At 40.8% G+C, this 27,551-nt stretch overlaps 3 protein-coding genes across 5 annotated transcripts; 1 reads left to right on the plus strand and 2 right to left on the minus strand.

Moving 5' to 3' along the window:
- Positions 1–82: 82 nt before the first annotated feature.
- On the minus strand, positions 83–13,962 carry pak6 (p21 (RAC1) activated kinase 6). Of its 2 annotated transcripts, XM_086148523.1 has the most exons (9): positions 13,529–13,962; positions 7,464–7,711; positions 5,186–5,845; positions 4,139–4,669; positions 3,391–3,524; positions 2,408–2,534; positions 2,186–2,311; positions 1,918–2,052; positions 83–1,616 (listed from the first exon to the last, which is right to left on the minus strand). In XM_086148523.1, the coding sequence occupies exons 2-9, from the start codon at positions 7,665–7,667 to the stop codon at positions 1,449–1,451; spliced, it is 2,085 nt and encodes a 694-aa protein (XP_086004649.1). In that variant the 5' UTR covers positions 7,668–7,711; positions 13,529–13,962; the 3' UTR covers positions 83–1,448. The 2 variants fall into 2 exon arrangements, with proteins under 2 accessions (XP_086004649.1, XP_086004657.1); XM_086148531.1 differs by lacking the exons at positions 7,464–7,711; positions 13,529–13,962 and adding an exon at positions 6,144–7,446.
- A 3,983-nt stretch (positions 13,963–17,945) lies between these two features.
- bub1bb (BUB1 mitotic checkpoint serine/threonine kinase Bb) lies at positions 17,946–23,368 on the minus strand. 2 transcript variants are annotated; one of them, XM_086148784.1, is made up of 9 exons: positions 23,291–23,368; positions 22,568–22,734; positions 22,410–22,469; positions 22,188–22,332; positions 21,915–22,111; positions 21,634–21,797; positions 20,999–21,192; positions 20,814–20,914; positions 17,946–18,845 (listed from the first exon to the last, which is right to left on the minus strand). In XM_086148784.1, exons 2-9 carry the CDS (start codon positions 22,708–22,710, stop codon positions 18,557–18,559), a joined length of 1,293 nt encoding a protein of 430 aa, XP_086004910.1. In that variant the 5' UTR covers positions 22,711–22,734; positions 23,291–23,368; the 3' UTR covers positions 17,946–18,556. The 2 variants fall into 2 exon arrangements, with proteins under 2 accessions (XP_086004910.1, XP_086004987.1); XM_086148861.1 differs by lacking the exon at positions 23,291–23,368 and having other exon boundaries at positions 22,410–22,494; positions 22,568–22,710.
- A 94-nt stretch (positions 23,369–23,462) lies between these two features.
- zfyve19 (zinc finger, FYVE domain containing 19) lies at positions 23,463–27,281 on the plus strand. Its single transcript, XM_086148973.1, has 11 exons — positions 23,463–23,659; positions 23,759–23,880; positions 23,975–24,028; positions 24,101–24,267; positions 24,364–24,503; positions 24,631–24,739; positions 24,919–25,131; positions 26,042–26,118; positions 26,295–26,396; positions 26,489–26,652; positions 26,864–27,281. Exons 1-11 carry the CDS (start codon positions 23,606–23,608, stop codon positions 26,940–26,942), a joined length of 1,281 nt encoding a protein of 426 aa, XP_086005099.1. The 5' UTR covers positions 23,463–23,605; the 3' UTR covers positions 26,943–27,281.
- The last annotated feature ends 270 nt before the right edge of the window (positions 27,282–27,551 follow it).

Consider the following 27,551-nt stretch of genomic DNA (forward strand, 5'->3'; position numbering starts at 1 on the left):
GTGTATATGACTGGGAATGTGTGTGCGTGTGTGAGAGAGAGAGATGAACAGAGTGAGAGAGATAGAGTTCTTACTCTTGAGATTCAATATGCATCATTTATTAGTTGATACAAAATTAAAATGTTGTGTAATTCTCTTTTTCATGTAGGATCATGAAGGATTCACACAGAGATATAAATACATGAAACATGTCAACATGTATCCGTGTCAGAATACAAAGACTGTGCAAAGTGTTCCTCAGCAGGTGGAAGTCCCGCAGCATCACATGCCAGGCCTGTGTGCTTTATCTAGGCAAACAAATGCAAGTACAGTCATACACATCTTTAGGAGCAACACACACAACTTATGTCTTTTTTTTTTGAAAACTTTCTCATAATAAAAAGAGGGTTAATTAGGAGGCAAACACTGAGATGTCTTCACACGCACACCCACGTGCTCATACACACATGTGCACACACTTATACGAACACGCACACCCACACAAAACTTTAGACTCAGATTTCAGTAGAGAAAGTACAATTTTGAATTACTTCAATATAATTTGCTGCAGTAGATAAACAGGCCCTACTATTCAGTACTTTTATTTACATTATTAATTAATTTGTGTACGTTTCAAGTCTATAATTAATAATATAACATTTTTGCAACTTCACATAATAAAAACAACCATCAACACACTTTTTCTTAAATAAAGAGCACATGTAAAAAAAGGGAAATATGGTCAGGTGATTTCTCCAAGAGCCCAATAATAGCAGCTGGGCTCTCATCAACCCATTGTTATGTTAATAAAGCAGAATTGTCTTTCACATCCCAGTTTGGTTCATATTCAAGCATTCACATCAGGCCATCTGTGCCTCCTTTTGGCCATGCAAAGAGTCTACTGTTTGTGTTTGTTGCTCAGTGAACTGACTGGGTTGACATCAGGACTGCAACTGTGCACAAGAAACTTCCTTGACATTTTCACAATGAGCTACAATACTTTGAGCCTAATATTGGCTTTTTCAGTTCTACTCAGCCAGTAATAATGCCCACTATGGGAACAATAAAGGATCTTTTTTTTAGATTATCTTATGTTCATTATTTATAGTTACACATAATACTGGCGAATTTGATATGTACCATATTGTGTTGTGGTTAACGCCACTGAATGTTACAGGAAGCCATCATTATTTCCATTAAACTGAGTTGATAGGTGAGGAATAGCATGCTGCTTTAACTCACTCCTAAAGTGCTTCTCTTATGCTCCAAACCATGTGGTGTCTGATGGCTGAGCCTGCCGTCATTACCACCATCAGTGTGTTGGATACATGCTGCCTCGGTCTGCTTCTCTGGTACAGTTCGCCCATGGACTACTTTGTATGAGGAGCCGAACCGCTGTGCTTGTCCTCGCTTGAGGTCTGGACAGGACACACGAAGGTGGGTGTTGAGAACTCGGGAGAACCAAGGGGTCAGCAGCGGGACATGCGCTTGCGATATTGCTCAACCAGGGGGACTAGGCACTGAGGTGAGCCGCTCTGCAGCAGGAAGGGGTGCTCTAGTAGATCAGTGGCACTAGCCCTCTCGAGGGGGTCCCGGGTAAGCATCCTGTCCAGGAAGTCTTTCAGAACGGGAGAAATCTGAGCGAGGGAGAAACAGATGGATGTCTTGGTCCTTCACATATTTTTATGTTATCATTGTGAAATAAGCAAAAGTGCTCTTGATGACACAAAAAAAGACCCAAGGCTGGCTGTACTGGCTTAATTTCAGAGATTTTTGGGATATGTTCCTGAACATATCTGCCCAGTCACTGTATTGGCAACAGCAAGTTTGCCCTCAGCACCTCGAAATAAAATATGGTTTTGTGCCATGCTCGTGTGTGTGTGTGTGTGTGTGTGTGTGTGTGTGTGTGTGTGTGTGTGTGTGCTACATCCCACATACCTGGCTGACATTTCGTACAGTTGGTGCCGGTTCATCCCTTAGTCTCTTCATAGCAGCAACAGGGGTTTCACTGAAATATGGGGGCTCTCCATCCACCATCTCAACCACCATGATACCCATTGACCAGACATCCACCTAGTAGAATATTAAACATGGACATGTTATGGCAAATCTTAAAACACAGATGGAAACTGTTGGCATTTAGTCTACAGGACAGAGAGCACTGCAGTGTTTTGGGGAGAATGTATCTGAATGTTTGCCATATTACCTCAGTGCCATATGGTGATTTGGAAATAACCTCAGGGGCCATCCAATAGGGTGTCCCCACTAGAGACTTCCTCTTGGGGATGTCCTTACTAATCTGGGCACAGAAGCCAAAGTCGGAAAGCTTGACCTAATGTGGACGGGAGAAATAACATAATATAAAGACAGTATTGGGGATGTGTACACATAAATGGAAAAATCAAAACCACCAAAAAGTGTGCCCTACTCTTCCATCTAATGTGAGAAGTATGGAGTCACTCTTGATGTCTCTGTGGATGACACCCTGGGAGTGGAGATAGGCAAGAGCCTGCAGTACAGCTTCACACACGGTGGCAATCTGTTCCTCACTCAGCCTGCAGCAAACACATTCTGTTCATTTTTAATAAATCATTTAGGAGCTAAAGTTCAATGCTATGACAAATCAACAGCTCAGAAAGATGAGTCATGACTCATTGCACATTAAATCAAATGGTAATCAATTTTCCAACAAAAATACACATTTCTTTTTATATAACTATAACTATATATATATATATATATATATACACACACACACACACATATATATATATACACATACACACATATTGTATTATATATATATATGTATATATATATATAATACAATATATATAATATATAATACAATATTACAATATAAATCATAGCTATAATGTAATTTATAGCTTAATCATAAATCTATATATATGTTAAGCCATAAATTACAATATACAGCAGGTACAATTCAGGCAGATCCCAAAGTCCTCAGCTAAGGAGGTGTGAGTGATTGTTTGGTCATTTTAATATTAGACAAGCAGTGACAGTTCTGTGAGTGTTTGTGCTTGATGACCTGTTAGTAAAAAGAATCTGTCCCCATGAGTTATCCTCTACATGGCTGGCTAGTCATCTGATAGTACACATTTAACTGCCATATCAAGTACAAATTCTGACTAAGAATATTTCAATCTACAGTGTGGAGAAATTACAATTCTTCCCCAAAATGATTTTCCCATTTTATCGGAATGTGCATGAATACAAATCCTTTCCCAAAATCCATTTTGGAATGTGCAAATGACACTGACTATCAGTCATTCTACTGATAAAAGCAATCCTGCTCAAATTATACTACACTGCACCCTTGTGGTTGAAGTACTGAGAGACGCTGTCATGCACACTGAAGACCACAAACACTCTTGGTGCTGTCCATACCTTGTTTCAGACACTATGTTGGTGAGTGCTCCACCCTGCAGGTACTCCATGATAACCCAGAGCTCCTCCTCAACCAGAGCAGACTTATACATTTCCACCACGTTTCTGTGCTGATAATCCCTCATGATAACCACCTGCAGCAAACAATGAGTATGTCAGAGACAAAAATCTGGGTGCTGAAGAGGGATTATAATCTTGAGTTCTAGTCCCTTGAAAATGTAGAAAAATACAACTTCGAAGGATCTTTCATTTGAAATTTTGTCTAATAAGACATGCTCGTCTTTGCATGCTATGTAGGATAATCAGTTTTTGAGAACATTGACAGGATTATTTTGTTTGTTCACGTTTCTCTCTCATTGCAAAGGCATTAGATCTGATTTTAATATGCAAGTCTAATCCAGAGCAGAAATTGTGTATTTGCCCTTTTTTCCTGTTGATAAAGCCAGAATATGCAGCAAAAAAAGCATGGATTGCAGGCAGGGTGTTACAATAGATTTAACTCAGAATTCAGTTTGATGAATGGTAAATTTATTCTCTGATTGAAATTCTACTGCAAAATGCAAAATATAAATGTTCTATATTCTAACGAGTGAAAATGAAGGTCAAAAACTGTTCAATCACAAACAGGTCAACAAAACTGGGAAAAATACAGCATCTTGGAATCATGCAGGCTGAGGCGATGGTGCAGTTTTCATTCATTAATTAAGCATTTTGTGTCATTCATTTTGTACCAAGTGACATCCCCTACCTCATTGAAGAGTAACTCCCTCCTCTGCTGCCGCCGCAGGTCCATCATTTTCACTGCAACTTGTCTACCGCTGTGCTTCTCCGTAGCAATACACACCACACCAGTGGACCCCTCCCCGATCTTGACAAAGTTTTCCAGGTAAGATCTCGGATCACCCTTGTCCACCACCATCTGCAGGGCAGCCTTGAACTGTTCATGTGTCACCTTTGGTGGATCTGGTGGCAGCCTGGGGGATGGATGTGGAGGCCTGAAGGCAGGGGAACAGGTACCTGGTGGACTGGTGGCTAAGGAGCCTGTGGGTGAGGGTCGAGGTTGGGATGGGCTGTCCTGTCTGGGGTAAGGAGGATTTGGGCATCCGGAGTGTCGCAGGAAAGGGTCTGGCCCATTGGGCCTTAGCCCCATATTTGGAGAAAGGCCTAAGGTGTAGCTAGCTGAAGAGTGCACAGTCCGCTGGGGTCTGATGCCACTCAAAAGGGGACTGCTGGTGCCAGTGGGCAGGAAGCCAGAGTGGTACCTCACTGCCGACTCTGTCTGCACAAGGAGAGAAAAGGGGTAATGAACAAAAAAAGAGCTGACAGGGAGTTTGACTGCCGGGCGTGGGTTCATGACCTGTGTTAAAAGTGAATGTAAATCATGTCCCTCAGTCTGGCCCTGAAGTCACTTCACCCAATACACCCCACGTAAATGTTGTTATGTGAAATAAAATGTCCCACTGAGATCTTGCCAAGCCCGCCATTGCTGCCCTGGCACTATGAATCCACGTTTCATACTTTAAAAACAAAAATGAAATAAAATACCTAACCACTGAATTTGAGTCATCTTTGGTATAAAGCCAATTTTTCATTTTGTTCCTCAAGTTTTAGCTCTGGGCAATATTTTCCCACAAGATACCTGAAATTAATGGATTGACATTTCATATTAAAACAATACTGCCGATATTGTTCTTGTCAAATGTTCAGCGATTCACATATTTCATGTGTCAAATGAATAATGCATTATTGATAAACACTAAGACACGCAAAGATATGACAATAATGTCATTCATACTTTCAGATCGTAGGATGAGAATGGCCTCCCCGGGCTGTTCTGGGGATGCATGTACATCGGCAGACCAGGCCGAAACTCCGTGTTAACGGTTCCTTGGTCTCCTTGGTGTTGCTGAACAGCCATCGCTGGGCTATAGAAACATGCTATAGCTCTTTGACTGTGAGGTATTCCTCTGGGCAGTGGGAATTCACGCTTCCATATCAGTCTTTCCTGAGGGCTGCCCAATTCACTGCTCATATGGGACCCATGACTTGGCACCTGGACATTCTGGGATTGAACCGCTTGGGAGGGTCCTTCCAGAGAAGTGACACTGACTTCATAATTAGACTTGGTCTTTGGCAAGATCCCATTGGGTTGCAGAGTGATGCTCTTCTTCATGCCCAAGTAGGGAGTGTTGGTTTCGCTGTGGATGTTCCTAGCTTTTTCTCTCCACTGGTCCTGAGCATCATCCTCGCCTTCGTCATCCTGAACCAGGCCTTCATACTGGTACGTGTCTCCTTCATTCACTTCACCCAGTCTCCCAAGAGACTGGGCCCTTTTCCTGGCAGAAGGGCTGCTCTTTCTTAAGGAATTGGAACTGGTCACAGACAGACGGCTCATATCATTGATCATGGCCGCGATATAGTCTCCGTGACCGATCATGCTCCCACACACAATGGTCTGCAAAAGGGGTTGAGAGTACAGGAGATTTAGCTTTATCACATTGCACACATCATGATCCTATCACAGTGAGATGTTGTGATCATAAGAAAAATGACAGTTGCATGATCATCTTTTGGAGGTGATTTAACTTTAGACTTAGAAATCTTTGTAAGTGACTTAAATCATTTCTACAAGAGCTTATTCTGACTCTACACACAGAAACTTATTGAGCAAACAAATCAAGAGAAACACTAAAGAGACACTCTTGGTTAATTAGATACTGCATGTTTATTAAACATTTAAATATCTCTCTGACCTCTCAGATGGGTTTAAATGGCATGCAGGCCTACTAAGGCATACAGCCAGACGTGCTGGCAGGATTACATCCAATGTAAAATGTTTGGCCAGGATATTTTTTATCTGTTGCCGCTCTGAGACAGTGTGTGGCATCTCATTAGTCAATCTCAAGGTAAGGGTGTGTTCAGTTCACAGCCAGTCAGCAGCTTCTTGTTTCTCTGACTCCATGCCATTACACCTTGCAGGGGGTCGAGGTCAGGTTACATCTCACCTGGCAACTCCCAGAGAGAACAGCAGCTGATAATAGCCATTGTGACATGCTGCTTTTCAGAAGATGTCATAATAAAAAAAAAGGGTAGAGGAATGTTGCTCCTGAATCTGAAACTATCATAAAGATTTGCTTTTACGATTACAATATTTTGTGAGTACTAAAATAATAGCAGTTAATTTGTCCGAAATACTTAACTTTGGGTCTCATATTGGTCAACTATGTCAAGGCCATTGATGTTTTATCTTACTTTTCGGAGGACATTAAAAAGCTTCTTAAATATGCCCAGGCAAGCTTAGAACTCCTGATGTTTGTGACTTAATCACTCACTGGCATTTTCTTTGCTGTACCTGCATCTTTATCCCATATGCTTGACATCCATGGGAAAGCACTTTGACTGTTATTAATTGCCTGCATGGAGTAATAAATCTTGTTGCACCTCTGAGTATTTCATATAATGCAGACAGTGAAAACAGCAGGGTCATTAGCCTAGCCCCATAATAGACAAGAAATAGTAAGTTACATTTGTACTACAACCATCAGCCACCTTTATCATTTTCCATGAACGTGAACAGAATCCCTTGAAATTGAGGCTCACAGCTAACTGTGCGTATTAAGTATGGATTCATCATTTGCAGATTCATTCAAAGCAAGACCAAAGAATGCTTAATTTCCCCTTACAGCAGCGCTGTATTATTCAGGGTTATACATTTCCACGAGTTTGCTGAATATAAAGACATGTGCAGCTTTCCCTGTTGATCACTGAGTGAGTGTTCTCTGCTGTCAGAGATGATCTGATTTTAAAACACCGGGAGTTCAAATGATATTGCTGACCTGCATTTTAATGTCTCCACTGAACAAACAATATATATGGCAAAACAGCAGACACTGCATGCTGCATCCAGCAGATAAGGTTGTGAATATTCATATATTCACGAATTGTGGCATTCGTAATATAGATGAAAGAGTTGCCGTATTTAATTTTGACAGACATTAGGATAGTACTTTTATATGACGTAACATTTATCTGGAGGGGATTTGTTGCATGTTTAATGGACGGTGTTTTTATACCTTCTTTGGCCTCAGCTCCACCTCTGTGATCCTGGAAGGGTCCACCATGGGTTTTGGCCTGCGCAGGTTCTCTATCAGGCTCTGCCATTGGGTCGGCAGACCAACAAAGCAACCGCGCTTGGCGTCAAAAGAGGTGTGGACACGATGCTCAAAGTTTTTTGGAGCCGATATCTCCGGCCTCTTCTTTTTTTTCTTGCGGAACATCTTCAGGGCTGCAAGAGTGACAGTGTGCCCACTTCAAAATATCCCTGTGGAGGAATGGATTCAGCTTTTCATCAACTGCAGCCAATCCCAGCTAGTGATTACTGAAAACTACATATTTGAATAAGAGCAACATGATTAAAATGAGATTAAAATGATGTTGCCTCAGGCTGACCACCCTGATCTAGTTGCTTCCAAACAAACACTGCAAGTACATGACCTTTCTACTTGGAGCACAAAAAAAAACATTCATTTGCATGATTTAGGACCTTGTCTGGGATCTGTACATGCCATGCTGCCTTACTGGATGTCACAAGCCTGTACCTCTAAGAAAACAGCTCAGAGGGCACTGGATGGATTTGTAAGCACGTGTTTAATGAAGGCTATCTGGACAGTTAAGGTTTATTCATTCGCTGTGTCCTTTCACTGATTAGTGAGCATCTGGCCAGAGCTATGCCAACATACTTTAAGTGCATAATCACGCCAATGACACACTGACATTCAAGAACTTGCACAAACACGTATGCAAGCGCAGCTATACTATGGCAGGATATTCCTCATATCCCCTTCATAATCCTTTTTGTATTCTATTCTAATTAGGGGCTAGTGGTCCCATGATTGCAGTGGTGGTAGCCATTTAATCATTGAATGGATGTTCCTGTGTTTGATATAAACGTAACCCCAATTTTACAGTGTGTTCATCTATTTCCCACTTATGTGTCATGAAATAATTGTCATGTCTTTTTTTGACTAGTGAATAATTACTGATCTAAGTCTCAGGATTAATACTCTTACAGCTCTGGGTATGACGAGGCCCCTTGTAGAGTAGCAAGCAATTGCCAGGACGAATGTGGCAAATGTAGAGGTGCCCAGATTTAAGATCTGATGCAATCTCCCATCATGTGCTGTGAAATGGGACTTGAAGAAATGAGTTTCTCAGTCAGCCGCAGCTCAGCAGGCGATCACTGTGGCAGCTTCTCTTCTCTCCACCTCCGCCCTGCAAGCAGCATGGCTCTAATCGGTACTAACAGTGACCGTTATGAGCTGTATTGGTGACCAACCACAGCGCTCTCCCCTCCCATCACCAGAGGGCAAAAATTGGTCAGGCACACTAGTCTTATCAGACAAACCTGCCATGCTGCAGAGAGGTGGGATTACAGCAGGATGTGGGCGGAAGAACGTGCAGTTTCAAGGAACATGGCTACCTTGTAGTATAATTCAATAACAAGGATAATGTGCATAATGTGCGAAGTTGTGCATGAACATACACACTGTAGTAGTGAGAAAAACTTCATTTGTACTTGACAGGGATATAATGGCGTGCGGCCTCCTGGGAGGTGAGAACGCGAGAAGCCTAAGTGTATTTTAGAGAAACAGGAACTTGCTTTTTGCAGACACAGAAAGGCTTTTATCACAGACTGTGACTTGCTTTTTAAATAATGCCTGAGAAAATACACGACAAACAGGAATGAGGTCAACATTTTTTCCCTTTCTTCCACTCCAACAGGGATCTGTTTAGATAGCCTATCAAAATGCAGATGTTGTCATTGCCAGAACAAATATTTACACACAACGTCCATGTATCCCCTTACAAGCAGATCAATCAATATTTACTCATGAGCAAAATAACAAACGGTTACAGTTGTCTGCTGCCAGCCATATCAGGATGATACCAATGCCAGTAGGACAGCAGCTTTTTCTGATACTTTATCATGCTTCTGCAGTTAAAAGCACCAGAGGAAAGAGCATATCACTGTATTCATTATTCATTCTGGACCACAATTCCCCTCTGAAGACTAAAAATGCAAAGTACTTACTGTGGTACAGGAAGCAAGAAGACACACAAATGTACAAACCCACACACTCACACACACTTTGTTGACTCATGCCTGGGGAAGATGAAAAGTTGATGCTATTATTGATTCACAAGCTTTAATCACATGCAACTGGCCTTACACTGACCCTCCTGACTCCAGCAATCTCAATACTGTCTTTATAACAATATCCTATCAATTTTTCAAACATATAATAGATAAGCACTGAGCTGAACTTGCATAATCATGCATCCTGGTCACACATCTCCCTAAACTGTAGAGACCTGACCCTATGCCTCAGTGGCTTTTCTTGAATCTGTCAGCACTAAAGCAAAAGTCTGCCAGCTGCTGCCAGGGATATGAAAAGCCAAGAGGATGAGGTCACTCTGAAATTGTGCTACTTTGGATATTTCCATCTCTACAAATGTGTGCAGGGGCCAAAAAAAATAAAGCAGATCTGAGTGTGTTGCCGGAAAATGCACAAATCCCTGAGAAAAAAAAAAGCACATTAGTGTGAAAGTCTCTTGGTCCCTGTGAACGCAAATATCAAAATTGTGAAATGAAACATTGTTTAAAAGATGGAATGCCTCTTTAGTGTATCATTGCTCATTTGCAGAAATACAAATCCTGCTCAAGGTTCAATGTAAAAACTAATGCATTACTGAATCGAGCCATCGCTTCACCTGGGCCTTTCAGGCTATCGAGAAATACTACCAAGCAATCAAAAAAAAACAACAGAGGAGGAGGACATACTCGCTTTACTCTCATCAAATCACCCTGAGCAGGAGATGTGGATGAGTGGGAGGGGTTCGAGAGATAAGAGAGATATTGGATTTGCTCGATGCTCGTGCCCTGAGCTCTGCTGAATGATTTACCCCTATTTGCCCTGGTTTCTTTTTCTTAAAAAAAAAACGTGCATGCGGAAACATAGAGCGTTCAGGTGACTGTGCTTGTACAACAAACATTATGTTCGGTCTCTCACTGATCTAATTTTAGGACACTGTAGCAGCACGCACGTGTTAAATTTGGACAGGATTCATGTCAAATACTGAGATGAGGATGGGAGACAGTGGAGATGACGTCCTCCTTCCTGTGTGTATGTGAGTGCATGGATGCATAAACCTAATCCACATAGTAAAATAAAGAAATGATAAGGGCTCCACTATTTCACAGGCGGTCTAGTTCCGCAATTTTTTGACTTGGATGTGAAATGATGACAGCTAACAGATTGCAATTCTATCATCTTAATTATGATTACTCTTTTAACCTTTGAGTGTAATAAGACTGCCTTTCAAGGCCGGGGGCTGAGGGGTGGGGGCAGGGGACGGAGGGGGATTGGTTCGTAATCTGCACTGTGTGATTTCTAAACCTTACATGAGTGCACAAGGTTGCACACACACATGCACATACACACTTATATACCATCAGGGAGCATGAAAAAGTTGCACAAGCGCCGGACGTGACAGGACAGTACAATGGCGATGTTTATGATTTTAGTTTATCTCTGCTTTTCCTTTGAAGTCACCTCTGCAGACATGACGGGGTTGTCAATAGGGGACGGTAAGTGATGTAATAAATGCATTCAATGACTTAGAACAACATGTGGCTTCCATGCATATTTCATGCTGGTGACAGAATACAGGGGTTAAAAGGGCCTTTTGAGTTGTTACGACTGTGTTATGCGGACAGTATCGCTCTTTCTTTCCTTGGAATATACAAATTTCTCAAGCAAATTGTGTACAAGTACACATTACACAAGGGCATGTGTAGAAATAATTACCGGCTACATTTCATGCATAGTTTATGGAAAGTGACAACTCCAAAAATAGTCAACAATAGATATTTAAAGGTTGTGTAAAATTTAAGCTGTGAGTATCCGGTCCGAGCATGCCATGTGGAAGCTTTCACACAAACCCTTCTATGAACCTCGATTAATTCAGAAATGGCTTGATGACTCAGTGACTTGAGTGAGTAAAATAACGCAAAGAGCCTGTCTGATATTGCCTCATGCACTGACTGAGGAATTGGGTAACATTGCAAGGTTTTCAATTGGTCAGAGGCAGATATGTTAGTATTGTGCTAGTATTGACCAGGAATAAGAAAGAGAAAAATAAAATAAAATTAAGCAGAAAATAAATACCTGTAAAAAATAACAAAAGGATAAATGTATCCTTGGAACAGTCATTTACTTTACAAGCTCACACAATTTTTTTTTCTCACATTCATGCTGTCATAAAGAGTGGCCCTACTTTCCTTTGCAGCAAACTGAAAGGACTACACTCAGGGGGAATTTGAGGACAGGACAGTTGCATCAGTTCACATAGATCACTCTGTCACCTGACATATTGGCACTGATTCCAGGAGGCGAGAAAATGGATGAAGAAAACTAATTTCTCCTGCCCTGCAGAAAGGAAGTAGCTCAGACAGATTAATATCCAGTCCATCTAAACACTATAATAAAATGGTATTGTAAAAGCAACACTGGCAGTACCATGGGACTTTGACGGGATCTTCAATTGATCCTGACACATCACTAGGAGAACATGTGATCATCACAAGGAGAAAAATCTCTTAACTCCAGACAAATGCTTGTCCATGCAGTGAAACATAAAAATCAGAGGACTTGGAAAATACAGCTGTAACAACAATATTTCGGTTCATGATTCCACTTGCAGAGACACAGTGCTAGTAAACATGTATGATCCCGCCTGGGCAAATGGTACCAGTCCAACTCTTCTCTCTTGGGTTTAAATTATTTACATGCAGGCTGTGTGCATATTATGTTCATGAAAACTTTGCCTCATATTTTTTATCCTCGGCGCATTGTGACACAGTATCAACCATTTTCAACGTTAAATTCCTTGTATGGTATCTGTCCGTGCCAACTGTGCTGCCCTCCAAGGTCACTCGGTATGAGTTCTGTTTCAACCCAGTGGGAGAACTCATACATGCTGTCCTAGTTTGGATTGCCCATTTTAATCCTCAGCGCTTGATGTCTCATGGCCAGTGGCTTCACCGCTAAGCTGGTAAGGCACACTGTCTGCTGTCATGAAAATGACGAGCATTCCTGAAAAACAATCATGAACTATTGACAGTGATGTATCACCTACCAATGTTAACTTCACCTACATCTACCAGCCCCCCATAACTTCCTGACAGGATCCCAGTCAATCAATGAGCTTTGCCAGTTTGTGTTATGGCGTGATATTTAAGGGATCCTGTCGGGAAGTTATGAATTAATCTCTATTGAAGGGATAAAATGTCCTTTGGGGACATGGACTTTTTCCCTTTACCTACTCTAACCATTTCATGCTTATTCTTTGGAATATCAATGTATTACCTGGTTCAAAGGTAGTTTGGGACTTGAAGAAAAATTGCTCGCAGCCTCATCACAATGAGGAAATATGCAAAGAGCAATATGAAATCCAAGACTGATGGTTTGTGCATCAATTGAATTGTTGCATCAGTTTTCTTTTTTACAAACATTTGAAAAAGAAGCTTTTATCCATCAGGTCTTGAAACATCATATGCTAGTATAACCAAAGGGATCACCTGAGTGTTCAGCATGTACGGACCCGAATACACAGGAACTATTACTACACAGAGTGTCCATGGTAATGCCACAGTCTGTATTTGTCGTGTGGGATCCATTTGAGATCAGATCTGAATCGGACATTGTTGAAACATTTTTCTAGAATGGAGGCTGAAGTGACATAAATGAGATTGGGCATTTGAGAGGGAGGTTAAGGAGGATGAAGTCCATCACTAAATATTGGTAGAATTTTTTTTTTCCCCTGTCATTCACATCATCCTCTCCTGGCTGCTTTGCATGCTCAGCCTCCAAACCTCCCTCTTCTATTTCTCCATCAGGATGATGCCTTCCGATGGTACACACGAGCCAGCTCATCAATGACGTTAAGCCTCTTTTCCTTTTTCCCCCAACCCCCCTTTAACCCACTCCTCTAACTGCAAAGAGGGGAAACCAGGCTGCAGTGGTTTAAATCATGATTTGAAGAGGGAAATTAAAAATATAAATAAATCCCCCCTTACCTTGCTGTCCAGTGTAGAGGAGAGTCTCTCCTCTGGGAAGGATAGAAAGCAAGTGTGTGCACATACACATTCACACACGCTATTATTCACTCACAATTCATACACACATGCACTCACACACTGACATACACACAGCGATGAGGAGGACTGGCTCTCAAGCAAACGCACACTGCAGGCTGCTGCTTGCCTGGGAAAGCCTGATGCGTTCCTCCCTCCGGGCAGAAGCACACACTGCCATCTCAAAGGCTCTTTGTTGGGGCTGATTCATCCCCGGCTCCATGGCCGAGCGCTGGTTCATGTACCAGTGCCTGGTCCCATGTACATAGGGTGAATGTACAAAGGAAGGAGAAAGCCATGAAGAGGAAAGGCAGTATCCAAGAGGAGAAAATACAGTTCCTTCCATCCCCCCTCTCCCACTCCTTCTCTAACCCGCTGTCTCACACACACACTCCCTCCCTACCCTCTCCCTCTTTATCACTTCCCTCCTTCTCAGCCTCCTCCCACTCCCTGACTAGGCTGTCTTTGAAAAAGAACTGATAGCAGTATGTGCATGTACCTCTCTGTCTGTGCGTGTGTGTGTGTGTGTGTGGGTGTGTGTGTATGTGTTTAAGCAGGGTTCCAATGACCGTAGAGAGAGACCTCCCCTACACGGCGCATAAGCCAGGACACCTTTCAACCGTCAGCCTGCCCACCATCACATTCCAACTGTCGTCCTCACATGTGATGTGGGTGACATGAGAACATTAAGGTGCTGGCGTCATGTGTCATACTGCTGTTCAGTCAAATGCATTATCCATGGAATGAGAGGGTCAGGGACAGCAGATGGCAGGAGGTGTTGTTGTATCTGTCCGTGTCTGTGAGCATAAAAAGGGGGGCAGTGTAGTGGGGCTATTTCTGTAAAAGGTACATTCCTCTTCCTCACAATCTCTTTTGAGACCACTGTGACCCAAAAAATCTTTCGTGATGAAGACACAAGAAACTGAAGTTACTATGCTGGCCCGCTCCTCCATCTGATCCAACATCCTCATTACTTGAACGAAACATTCCTCTCTTTTTCACCACAATCATTTCCTGAATAATTTATACAGCAGCTACGACTAGACACAAAGCAGGAAAATGTATTATGATCAAGTCATGGAGAAATGCTGGCAGAGCGAGCCAGATTTGGGGGCAGGGCATATATGCAAGACATGGGATTTTGATATGAGAAATGCTGGTCTAGGCAATTTACCGGGCTTAAAAAAAGGATGCTCAAATAAACTCGTGGGGAAACGGCTTGAGTGAGCCGATCTGCTCAACAATGATAGATATGCCTGTTTGGGATGTGGCAGACATGACGTCTCCACCCTTAACACTTTCGACATCTCACCAATAATTATTGACTGCTCCACTTTATGATCTGGTATGGCTTATTTTCCTGATTCAATAAAAGTAAATGCATTTATAGCTGAAGTGAAGAAACAAAACTAAGACTCTCCTTTTTCATTAAGAATAATTTTCACTTTTTTACACTGGGGAGAACCAGTATGTCATACACTACTGATTTTTCAGCTTTTCTGACTTGCAAAGTCTGTAGAGGTCTGTAATTTTTAATCATAGGTACTCTTTAACTGTGAATGACAGAAACTGAAACAAAAATCCAGAAAAACACATCGTATGATTTTTTTACTAATTAATTTGCATTTTATTGCATGACATAAGTATGTGATCACCTACCAACCAGTAAGAACACCTCACAGACCTATTAGTTCTTCTTTAAGAAGCCCTCCTGTTCTCCACTTACTACCTGTATTAACTGCACCGGTTTGAACCTGTTACTTGCATAAGACACCTCTCCACAGACTCAATCAAACAAAGTCCAACCTCTCCACAATGGCCATGACCAGAGAGCTGCGTAAGGACATCAGGGATAGAATTGTAGACCTGCACAAGACAGGGATGCTCTACAAGACAGTAGGCAAACAGCTAGGTGAGAAGGCAACAACTGTTGGCACAATTATTAGAGAATGGAAGGAGTTCAAGATGATTGTCAATCTCCCTTGGCCAGGGACTCCACGCAAGATCTCACCTCAGAGAGCATCAGTGATCATGAGGAAGGTGAGGGATCAGCCCAGAACTGACCCAGAGAGAGCTGGGACCACAATCTCAAACAAAACCATGAGTAACACACTACGCCGGCACAGATTAAAATCCTGCAGCACATGCAAGATTCTCCCTGCTCAAGCCAGCACATGTCCAGGCCTGTCTGAAGTTAGCCAGTGACCATCGAGATGATCTTGAGGAGGAATGGAAGAAAGAATAGAGCTTTTTTGTCAAAACTCCTCTTGCCGTGTTTAGAGGAAGAAGAAGGATAAGTACAACCTCAAGAACACCATCGCAACCGTGAAGCACGGCGCTGGAAACATCAAGCCTTGAAGATGGGTCGTCTGGGTCTTCCAACATAACTACGACCCGAAACAAACAGCCAAGGCAATTAAGGCGTGGCTCCGTAAGAAGCATCTCAAGGTCCCGGAGTGGCCTCGCCAGTCTCCAGACCTGAACCCAATTTTTGTTTTAGATTCCGTCACTCATTCTGTACTTGAAGAGTACCTATATAACAGAGCTCTATATGCTTTGCAAGTGGGAAAGGCTGAAAAATCAGCAGTGTATTAAATACTTGTTCTCCCCACTGTATATGAAAGCCAAATTACAAAGTGAAAAATTGATCGAATTGAATTTCTTTAAATTCTGGTGTATATATTTTTCTCAACATATTGATTAAGGTGACTAATGGCATATACTACTTTGTCTAATTAAAGGATTTACTAATTTTGCAATAAGAAGTCATTAAACTGATGTATTAAGTGAGATTTCCTTTAAATCCCTGCAGGATGGAAAGGTCATTTGAATTGATTTGTCAGACTTGATGACCCTGCTGGGCCCTCCAGTTAAAAGCAGGGAGGGGGCTTGAAAAGTTTACAATGACAATAGTGGTCCTACAGCACTGCTTCAAATTCATGAAAACCCATGGACTGCATGAGAAAAACAGCCTGAGTATTTTGCATTTCAATTTCCTTTTATTTAGAACAACGCTGCCAACTATAAATAGCTTACTTTAACTGTTAACTATATGGATTAGTGAGACATCTTTGGTGACAATTCACTTTTCAGTTAAACTTTTTTTGCGTGTACACCAAGGCTGTTGTATGTATAAAATCTCATCCCCCTAATTTAAAGAAAAAGATGTGGAGAAGATTAAAATGTAATCAAAGTTGGAACATAAGGCTCTTATACGTAATCATGCAAGAAGTCAGATGGTAGATGAAAATTTTGCAACTCAAATGTTTAAAGTCAAACTGATGAGATTGAGTAACCCCCCCCAGAAAGTGTTAAAATAGACTCAAACAGTGAGGTAATAAGACAGAAATCTGACAGAGCCCCATATATGTTCCATAACTATATTTTTGCTTTGACTTACTGTGCCCTGATTCTTTTCTTGGCAGAAAGAGGCTTCCACACTCACCAAATTCAGCAAGAAATTGCAGTAATAACAGGTTGCTACACTTTTGGAGACTCTTCCACCTCCACACCAAACTATCCGCTCCCCTCAGTGCTTGAAGCTGACATCTACAAGTCCCTTCTAAAAACAACAGTTTGGGGCAGAAAACATGCTGCTTAACGAAAGAATTAAGAACACTAGCTGTATAAACAACACACGACCCATACAGAATGAGTGCTCTTGTTACACAAAGTAACTGAAAAAGGCCTTCTCTGCAAATCAGTCTAAAAATCAGAGAAAGAGGAGGCCCAATCAGACCCCTCTACCCTTGCAGAAAGAGAGCTGTGGATTTTTTCACCAAGTGACTGATACTCGCATTCATGGGATGAGACTTTAATAATTCCTGCCAAATAGAAACCAATACAACTTGCACTAAGATACGATTTTTGCATGTTACTAATGTGAAAGCAACGCATTGTCCCTCATTCATCACTAAATTTCAGCTGCTCATTTCTAAGCCAAAATTTTTAAGTAGACAGTTTTGAAACTCACCAGTTGAGAGAATTCTGCCTAGCAGTGTCATATTTCCAATATATGATTAAAGTCCCCCTTCCTCCCTCTGTGTTCCATTTGGAAGCAGCCACACTGTGCGATCGCATCACTAATAGTGGCCTCTTAGGCTTACCAAAGACTGTTCTGCCCACATCCACAAGACTGGATTTTACTTGCTAATAAGCAAACTACCCCCAAGTCATTCATCGAAGTCTTCAAGGCAGACGGGTCCTCTGTGATGGTCGATTAGGTTTACTCTCAGCACTTCAGTCGGGTAACATGAAATGAACATCTTCAGAACAATGATGATCACTGAATGTAAGACTCAAATTTAATGGAACTCTTTAAAAGTTACATAACAGTCACCTCACTTGGACAAGTCACACCTGAAATCTTGATCTGGATGTTTCGAATCACACCTACTAAAACAGGAAGACTTTAGAAAAACCCAATCATCAGTCAAACACTTTCAGCAGCTGGTTCTGTGTCAAAGACAAATTACATTGAGGGACTACATCTCAGACAGCGAGTCTTCACTGACCTTTCTTCTAAACCGGGATTTTACGGAAATGTCTGGCGGCCATTTGGAAATTGAACCACACTTGAATAGTAGTGTTTCACGCAATCTAGAGCTCAGAAACAGGATCGACGCTTCTTTCATGGACTTAATTAATTCAATGAAAAGGCCTATATGTGTTATTGCAGATCAATCTGTAGTGTGTGTGGTACAAGATTGAAAAACACAGAAGATAGAAATTGGTGAACATGTGTTCTTTTCCAACACACAATAAACAACTATTATGAACTCAAAGGTTTTGACTGTTTCTACTGTATTTATGTTTTTTTCTTTCTGAGTAACGAACTGTGGTCTAAATACTGAAATGAGGATAAACAGCAAAAAAAAATGATAGCGCCATTAACACCTCCCTACAGATTAAAAAACAAAAAATAAAAAAAAAACAAAAAAAATAAAAAACACAGTAAAAGTGTTTGCTATATTAATTTGCAGCAAGAACATCTCTTGTATCCTTTGAGCCGCTGACTCCCTGTGACGCCCCTGCTTTTTTTTTGAAGTACCATTCTCCATGCAGTTCCTCGAAGCAGAACTCGGAGACGCCACTGAACAGCAGCTCTTTGCAGTACATGCTTTGTTCCAGCAGTGTTCCTGCTTCTGCCTCTTTCTGTTGCTGTTGTTGCTCCTGAAGTCTTCTCAGAGGTGTCTCCTCTCTGCAGGGCCTGCGTGCTGACAAAACCGTGTTCACTGTGGAGCTGAGGTTGCAGGGCGTCCTGAGAGGGGTCATATGTGAGAGCAAATGACAGTATACTTATTTATACATGTCATTAATGTCTACCACAAAGATAAAAACTCTTTATAAAGTAAAAACAGCTGATTTGAATATGAATGGCCTGTATTGAAAAGGGGTTTCTGAACAATTGGATTCCTTTCGAGGGCAAAGATGAAAATGTAAAAGTAGGAATAAAAACTATAGGCTTCAAAAAAAAATTAATGAACCAAATTTATGTTAGTATAGTTGAAAGATTGCTTTACTTGATGACAGAACATATACCTGACTTCAGTTATCCGTCCATCAGCGGACAATGGCCTGTCATTGTAGTTTCTGTGCCCATTGTAATAACTGAAAAACCCAGAGTGAGACATCCTCTGATGCTGACTTCTGCTGAACTTATATCCAAGGGTTGAATGTCCAAATTATTTTACATTTCTTTCGGGTTTAAATAGTATTAACACTAACTACATTAACATTTTGTGCATTACAGTTTTAATGCGTTTATATTGTTGCAGAGTTGTAGGATTTTATATGTTTATGGGCTTGTGGTGCTTGCATGTTATCTTAGACTGAGGGTGAAATGACTATAAATGTTAGAGTATATAACTGAACCAAACCACACAAAGCTCAGACTGGTACTTTTTTTTCAGTCAAATAAGTGATAGGAACTGCAGACAGAGTTGCACAGCAGTCTTTTCCAGACTTTCAAACTTGTTCTCAAATGCCAGGAAGGTAACTATGAATTATCATTTGAGTGATATGTGCCAGCTCTATGAATTTTGAAAGAGGCGCACAACACTTCACTGGCTCAATGAAATTAAGGCATGTGAAATCCTCAACCAAACATTTCTGATGCTGTTAATCTCCCAGACAGTGAATCGAGACATAATGACCCCATCAGCTTACTGCCCTTATCCAGGCGTGTAACAACGAAAACCAGAGCACAGCTGGGTTGACTCTGCACTATGCGGTGTTTGGGACACAGGCTGGACTACCTGTACATTAGCACAGATGTCTTAGATACGGTCTATACTGGGTCCAGATGGTTAGAAAAGCATTAAGCAGAATTTCTCTCTACATTCATCTGTGTTGTGATTTTCATGGGTTTTTAATACATTATTTTGGTCCTATATTTTTTTATATTTCTTGTATTCCGTAATTTACACACTATTGAGCGCACCTCAATATTAGCCGTGCCGGCTAGCTGATCGCTATCTTGGGTTTCCTACTGCGCACTAAAACCATCAAAGCCGTCTTCTTCGGTGTCGGAATTGAACGGCCTCAGAATTTCCTGGTCCTTTCATCGGTCCAATGTGATGAGGATAAATGTTTTAGCGGCGTGAAGCTCATTAGCCCCCCTCCAAAAAAGTCCATAAATTAGCCTTAATGTTGTTTAAGCTGTAGCGTTCTTATCGTTCGGAATTTACAGTACATAAATTTCGCTGGTATGAATTAATCCTATTCAACTGCGTCACACAGTTCCTTTATATGTGGTTGTAATATAGAAAACTGACATGATATAGGCATCAGATATTATGATGGTGAAGAAATTGTCATGTGTCAGGAGCGCTTGGTACCCAGAGTTTAAAAAATAAAAATGAACGAGAATGTTAATCTGCTCAATCCTGTTAACAGCCTTCCATTTGCTTAAGTAGGAGTCATGTAGATTTGTGCATTTGTAATTGCACAATATGGATGAAACTTTTCGCGGTCATTTGTGCTTCAGATTAGAATGGAGAATGGGATTAATGAGCTAACAGGTTTAAGAAAAAGATTATTTAAAATATGGATCACAAAAAAGAAAAAAAAAAAAAAGAAAAAAATAGTTTTTGAACAACCAATTCTCTAGATTATTCCCTTAGGTGTCAAATGTTTATGATTAAGCAATCAATTAATAATACAGTCATCTTTTCAGCAGAATTCACACAAGTCCCTGGGAGTTGACAAGACAGTTTGAGCCACTTACATTGTTGGAGGCTGGTCTGACTCCTCAACAAACGGCTGGAATGTGGGTTTTGAAGGTGGGAGAGGCGTTACAGTCCCAGCAACTTTGGGCTTCAGGGGCATCTAGAATTAGCAACAAAGACAAAAATGTCCTCATTGAAGTACAAAACATATTTTTAAATGACCTAATAACTACTTTTCTCATACCTTTACATCGCACCATTTTTGGGGCATCTGCACATTCTCCTTCGCTGTTGCTGTAGGAGGGGCTCCCCAAAGCTCCAGGTTTGGCTCTGACGGACCAGAACTTGAGGCATTGTTCTCATCAAAGATAACCAGCCGACTGTTGGTGATATTGCCAAACGCAGTGTCACCCTGTAACTGCAGGCCTCCTGAAATATCTATAGGTAGATAAACCCAATTTACAAGTAGTTTTCAATCGTATTATTTTAATGTATTGTTTCTAAAGAATACAAACTTATTGTCAAAAATTAGGAAAAAAAACGATCAGATAAAATCTAAAGATTCAAAACAAGTTGCATTTACTTTCAGGGTTCTCAATGACATGACATCTCATTGTGAATATTCTTGAGGTGAAGTGTAAATTGAAGTTTTAACTTTCTTCAAAAGACAGTATGTCAGAGTGGATTTTTCCCCCACAATATCTATCCTCAAAACCAGTGTATTAATTTCTTATGTTATAACTACGACCAACTGTCAAATCAATGAATCCAATGTGGATGTAGAAACTGATCAGAGAATGAGAATCAACGTGGACACTAAGGTTTGCATAATAAAGATAAAATAAAATAGTATCTTTGAAGTTGATTTTTTGGGCTCACTTCGGATTGCAGGTCCAGTTCTTCTGATAGGTGCAATGGCCTTTTTCTTGCCTTGATATTTTAGATCTACAAGAGAGCTCCTCTTGGGTTTTTCCAGCTCATCATCGCTGTCATCGTCCTTAACTTTCATTATCACCTGCCGGGACACACGTGTTTGCAGAGCCCTGAAAACAATTTTAAAAGATCAAAACATAAAAATAAAGTAATGACAAGGGGACAATAAGATGAGTTGGATCAATTAGAATTATTTCATCACATAATACAATGAATAAGATTCTTACATGTGAAACTGTAGGAGTTTATCATGTGGCTCAGCACAGTTCTTGAATCCTTCCTGAAATATCATGTCTGCTTTGCGACTGTTATCATGCTTTTCATACTCCTCTGACCACGCAATATAAAAATTTGCCCGTGTCTTCCCTATTCCTTGAGCTTGCAAGTAGCTGAAAATTTCAATGGGTTCTGGGCAAATCCGTGCCTGGGAAGATGAAAAAAGTTATTACTGTTGCATCAGTCTGTCTGTGGTGACACATTTATTCAAATGTAAAACATACAAATGTGATCCAGAGCTCCACATAACGAGGGTCATTGTGATATTTAACTTCTTCTGTGAATCTGGTCACAGCTTGTTCCAACAGTTTGGCAAAGTTGCTCTCCTTTCCTCCCTGAGGGAATGTTTGTTGTGTCCATTTTACATAACTGTTGGACACAGAATTGAGTGAAGTTTAAAAAGGAAGATATTGAAGTAAAAACGTGCAAATATCATGCACACTTACCGATCCCAAACATCCAGAGGATCATCACCATCATACATTCGCAGTTCAGATTCAAAGGCCCTAATGATAAAATAAGCAACAAAACCTTCATGTAAGTTGCTAGGTTGTATGGAAAGCTGCTCATCATTCATGAATTATGTTTTAAAACAAATCCGTACTGTCTCTGTTGATTGATGACACAACTGGCCCCATCTTGCTGTTGACTAAGGACCTTCTGTAAAGTAGACATGACTCTTCCCTGCCTCAACGGCTGAATGTTTTCTTTGCTTAGTTCCCATTCCACATCTCCACCTTCTGCCATTGTGGTATTCAATAGAACTGTTAGCTGAAAGACGAGCAAATATTCAATGCATTGATGATACTTTGAGATGAAATTCATGTTGTCTGACCTCTATATTAAATTGCGAATCCCATCTGCTGAACTACACATTACATCCTCTGTCGAATAATTTATTCGATTTTAAAGCTGATTGATTGTTTGACTTGTCCAAAAGCTTTAATGGAAAATACAAGACAGCTAATGGGTGACAGCATTGATGTTGTAATTAGCTTACAAAGTAGTTAATTACATCCGAATTTAAACTGTCTGCCTAGGGAGGTTTTGAGGCCACATTAGTATTTGTCAAACTAGTTATCCTTTTGCATCATGCATTAAAGAAGTTTAACAGAATAATCGCGCCTGCAGAAACACACAGATGCGTTGGATGCGTTTTCTGAATTCAGACGTTAACGTTAGCGCGTGCATGACATGGAAACTGACGTTCCAGCTGCCAACATTAGCTGTAGCTAGTTATTTGTCGGCGTTCTAAACGAAAAAAATTGCAGCTCATGTAGTCGTACAAGGACGAAAAATAGGCCTTTGCATTGGTTTACAGACTTACCGATCACAAATTGCCGACGTGTTGTATAAGTTAAGATAGCTTGGACAATGAAGTTGTACTCGTTTAGGAATAACCGATTTGGTGTTTTGAACAAGAGGCGCTGAGGATTTTGAAGGAATCTGATTGGGTGAGTCCCAAACAGGAAGCTGTTGCTGACGTCACATTACAGTTTCCGGAATGTTTCTTGTTGCGATTGTTGCTAAACGATTAAATGTAGCTAGCTAAAATTAAGTTTAAGTCTAAATCCTCATCACGGATCATCCGATACCTTTAAGCCACATTAAATGCCGCGTATGACATCCGTAGAGGGGGAGCATGGACAACCGTTGTTACTGTTGTGCATCAAAGTTTACTCTTTTCAAGAAAGAGGTAAGCTAAAGTTAATACTCTTGCTGACTTCATACGAACTGCCAAACTAAACATACTGCAAGACCGTGAATGATGTATTTGTTGGGATATCATTCACAGCTGGGCTGTAAAGGCTGTGGCCGCTCTTTCTGCTCTAGCTGTCTGACTCTCAGCGCCCCGGTACCGCGTTGTGGCAACACACAGCAGAAGGTCTGCAAGCAATGTCACGACAACCTAACCAGGTACAAAGACAATGTACAATACACGACTAACATATTTAATACTTGAATGTGACCAAAATGAAGAAGAGATTGCGTGACGGTTCTGTGTTTCTAGTGGGGGTCCTAAAGACAAGGATGGAAGATGGTCCCCACCCGAGAACTTCAAAAAGTAAGTACCTAGTCAAGTTTATCATCGAGTTGCTCTGTCACCCCTGCTTACTTTGGAATACTGTGCTTTCAGGCGTGTCGCTGCTCTTGAAGCCAAACAGCAGAAGCAGGTAACTCGGCCTCCTGTGATCGGAGGCGGTTCAAAAATTAATACAGGTCTCCTCTCAACCAAAGACCTGAGTAAGGAAGATCAGGCCATTGCTGAAAGACTTCAAAAGCTGAAGGAGGACAGTACACCAAGTACTAGACTTGCCTGTTTAACATCTCAAAATGTATTGTACAAATAATGTATTTTACTCTGTTAATGTCTTTTGTAAACTTCAAACTATTCCATAGAGCCCATCCCATCAGAAAAAGAGCTTGAGAGTCGCCTTGCTGCTCTAAATACCCTTAGCAAACCTGTGCCCTCTGCAGCAGAGATGGAAGCCCGTTTAGTAGTTTTAAAGGGTCAACCCCTTCCGTCACAGCTTGCACCTGTGAGTCAATCCCCCGCTCTTTTCTAACATCAATACTCATTCTCAGTATTTACTACTCACAAGAAACAACACAATACATTGTTTCTGTCTATCATGTAAATATGGCTAATGTTGTTTTCCTGTGCAGGTGCACCGGCCTCCAGAAAACAGAACTCAAACTGTGCAGGTCAATGACTTGCTAACTCAGATGACAGAGGAAGTTGCAATTGACAACCGGTATTCAAATGCCGAGTGCAGTAAGATAGTTCTCCTATCACTGAGTTCCTCCACAATGGATTAATAAGTTATGGTGCAGTTGTAATGAGGTTTAATATTGCTGTAACAAGCTAAACGTAATTTTATGACTCCATTAGTAAGAAAAATAATCTTTCTCATAAACCTATTGAATCTCTCTTATATGGTCAAATCTCTCCAGGTGGAGAATGCAGTATGAATGACCTGGACAAGGGGGAGGAAATTACATTAGAGGAAAATTTAAAAGAGAACCAGGATATCAGTAAGCTGCTTGAGGCTCAGACAGCTCGTATACTGGAGGAGGCGGAGATGAGGAAGGACTGCCACTCTGAAGAGCAGATCCTCCAAGTGGCGAAGAGGTTGGCCCAGCTAAAAGGAGAGGACCCTGACAAAGGTATCACACACTTCAGTGAAACTTTGATTTGTACATCTAGCCTTTTTTTATGTTTCTATAGTACCACCAAAGAACTCACTTACCAGTATACCTCTTTTGTTCTCTATGTGTTCAGACAAAAATGTCAAGAAATTGTGAATAAAGGACATATCCCCTTTACTATTCTAAGAACTCACATGGCTAAATTCATATTCCCTTTTCTATGTTGAATTACTAATGAAGATTTAGTTCATCACGCCTTTTGAAAATCTTTTATATCTTTTAAATCTCAAAGCATGAAGGACTCTGGAAGGACAAGGGGGTTTGCATGTTCTCCTTGAGTCTGTGTGTGTTTGTTTCCTCTCACAAAAAATTGGGAAATTTCCCCCTAATGATTGAGTGAATAATTTCCTGTCTGTATATGTGGCCCTGTGATTGACTGACCTCTTACCCTGGGATAGGCTTAAGCATCCCCCACGACCCTGAGTGCAGGATAAGCAGCAAACGATGAATGGATATACTTATAGTTACAAAATGTATACATCTCTTCTGTATTTTCCTCATGAAGTCCCGATGGTGTGCAGTGTATCACTTCACACATCATCATGTTATTTTTTTAACAAGATTTCTTTAGAATGTCTGAAGGACACCATTTGCATATCTAGGCTGATTCTTGTGATTCTATGACATCTCCTAATGTTACAATCACATCTATTTCCATAAACCACAACAAATGTGCCAAAAAATTGTATGATGCTAAAATTAGAATACCCCAACATTTTGAGGACGTTTCTCAAAGTTAAATTTTTGTGTATAATAAAGAAATGTTTGGAAAGTCTGTTAAAACCAAACAGGGCTCAAGTGCTTCTGGCAGAAGTGCCTTGGTTCGTCTGGCATTGTTCAATGTTGTTTTTTTTCACATCTCTTTTAGTTACAATGAAGGACTTTAAGCAGTCTGACAGCGATGAAGAGGCCGAAGAGGAAGCTGTAATGAGAGTGTTAAAACAGGTCTGGGATTTAAAGCTGCATGTAACTTGATTGATCTTACTTGTCTTCTGTGTAATCTATAAAGATGACCTTGACCTTACTCAAAGTTACCACAAGGGGCTGCTATTTTGTCATTAATAATTTGACACTTCAGTTCATGATTTTTGCTTAAATGTCTGTATTTCTGTTTCTTGCAGCTTTCAGAAGAAGCTGCACTAGATGAGGCCAGTGGGTACAATATACCAGTAGAACACAGTGGACCAAGGAACAGAGAAAAGAACACAGAAACTAAGAAAACGGTATAAAACGTTTGCTTATGACCAATTTTGGATTAATCCTGTTTCTGAAAAAGAACTGTTGTAATTCTTTGTCGGTTTGCTGTGTCGTAAAGACTCAAACCTCAGCAGCCAAGAGTAAGCCATCACCAGCTGCTGCTGCCCATCAGCCATCAGACAGCGATGAGGATGAACTTCCATGGTGCTGCATCTGTAACCGTGATGCCAGCGTTCGCTGCCACACCTGTGATGGAGACCTATATTGTAACCGCTGCTTCAGGTAGCAAATCTAAATATAATTAAGTATATAGGGATTCTAGTTTTCTTCATAAAGAAATATTAGATGACTCATGGCACTTTAATATGCCTGGGATTTGGAATGCCTACCATGACCCAGATAAACTGTAGACAAGCTTCTACCATACTGTTAACAGCATGAATATGAAATATTTAGTGTGATGAATTATCAATCCAGACTCTTATCTCCACAGGGAAGGACATGATAAATATGACAGGAAGGAGCATCGCACCAGTAGTTACACCGCACCAAAGAAGAGAATGAAGACATGATGGTGACACTGTAGGATTTTGCCTTATATCCTGGTCAATCATCACTTTTAAGTTTATTTTATTCTTAAGTAACCACTTAATGCTAGTAAAAAGGATGCTACTGAGACATTACTCTATCCTAACCTGAATCCATCATGGTAACCTGGCATTTTATTTTACATCACAATTTATCAAAGGGAGCAGCATTTGCATTCTGTGATTGCAAAAGCTGTTCTGGATAAAAAGTGTAAAAAAAAGAAAGAAATGGTTTGACACTTAATGTTGCCTAAGTGAATACTAATAAGTGACGCCAAGTAATTCACACATATAATGCAGCATGTATTAAATGTGGAAAACATAGCTGTGTTTTTACTTCTGTCAATTGAAAGGACATAAGTACATTAAGCAGATGCCACTTTCTAAAGGTGATATTTTAGCAACACTCAGCGTCTATTTCCAGACAAATTTGCAACCGCTGATCTAAATAAAAAGCCTCTTGTGATTCGCATGTCCTATTTCACAAAAACATCAAAGGCTCATCACAATTGCACTTTGCGCTTGTCTACATTTGATTATTTTTAAATACAACCCGCACAGAATGGACATCACAAGCTCCCCGGGGAAGGTGCA

Source organism: Fistularia commersonii, chromosome 1, assembly GCF_037954325.1.
Source record: "Fistularia commersonii isolate RoL2024-O1a breed Wild chromosome 1, RoL_Fcom_v1.0, whole genome shotgun sequence".
Taxonomy (NCBI): domain Eukaryota; kingdom Metazoa; phylum Chordata; class Actinopteri; order Syngnathiformes; family Fistulariidae; genus Fistularia; species Fistularia commersonii.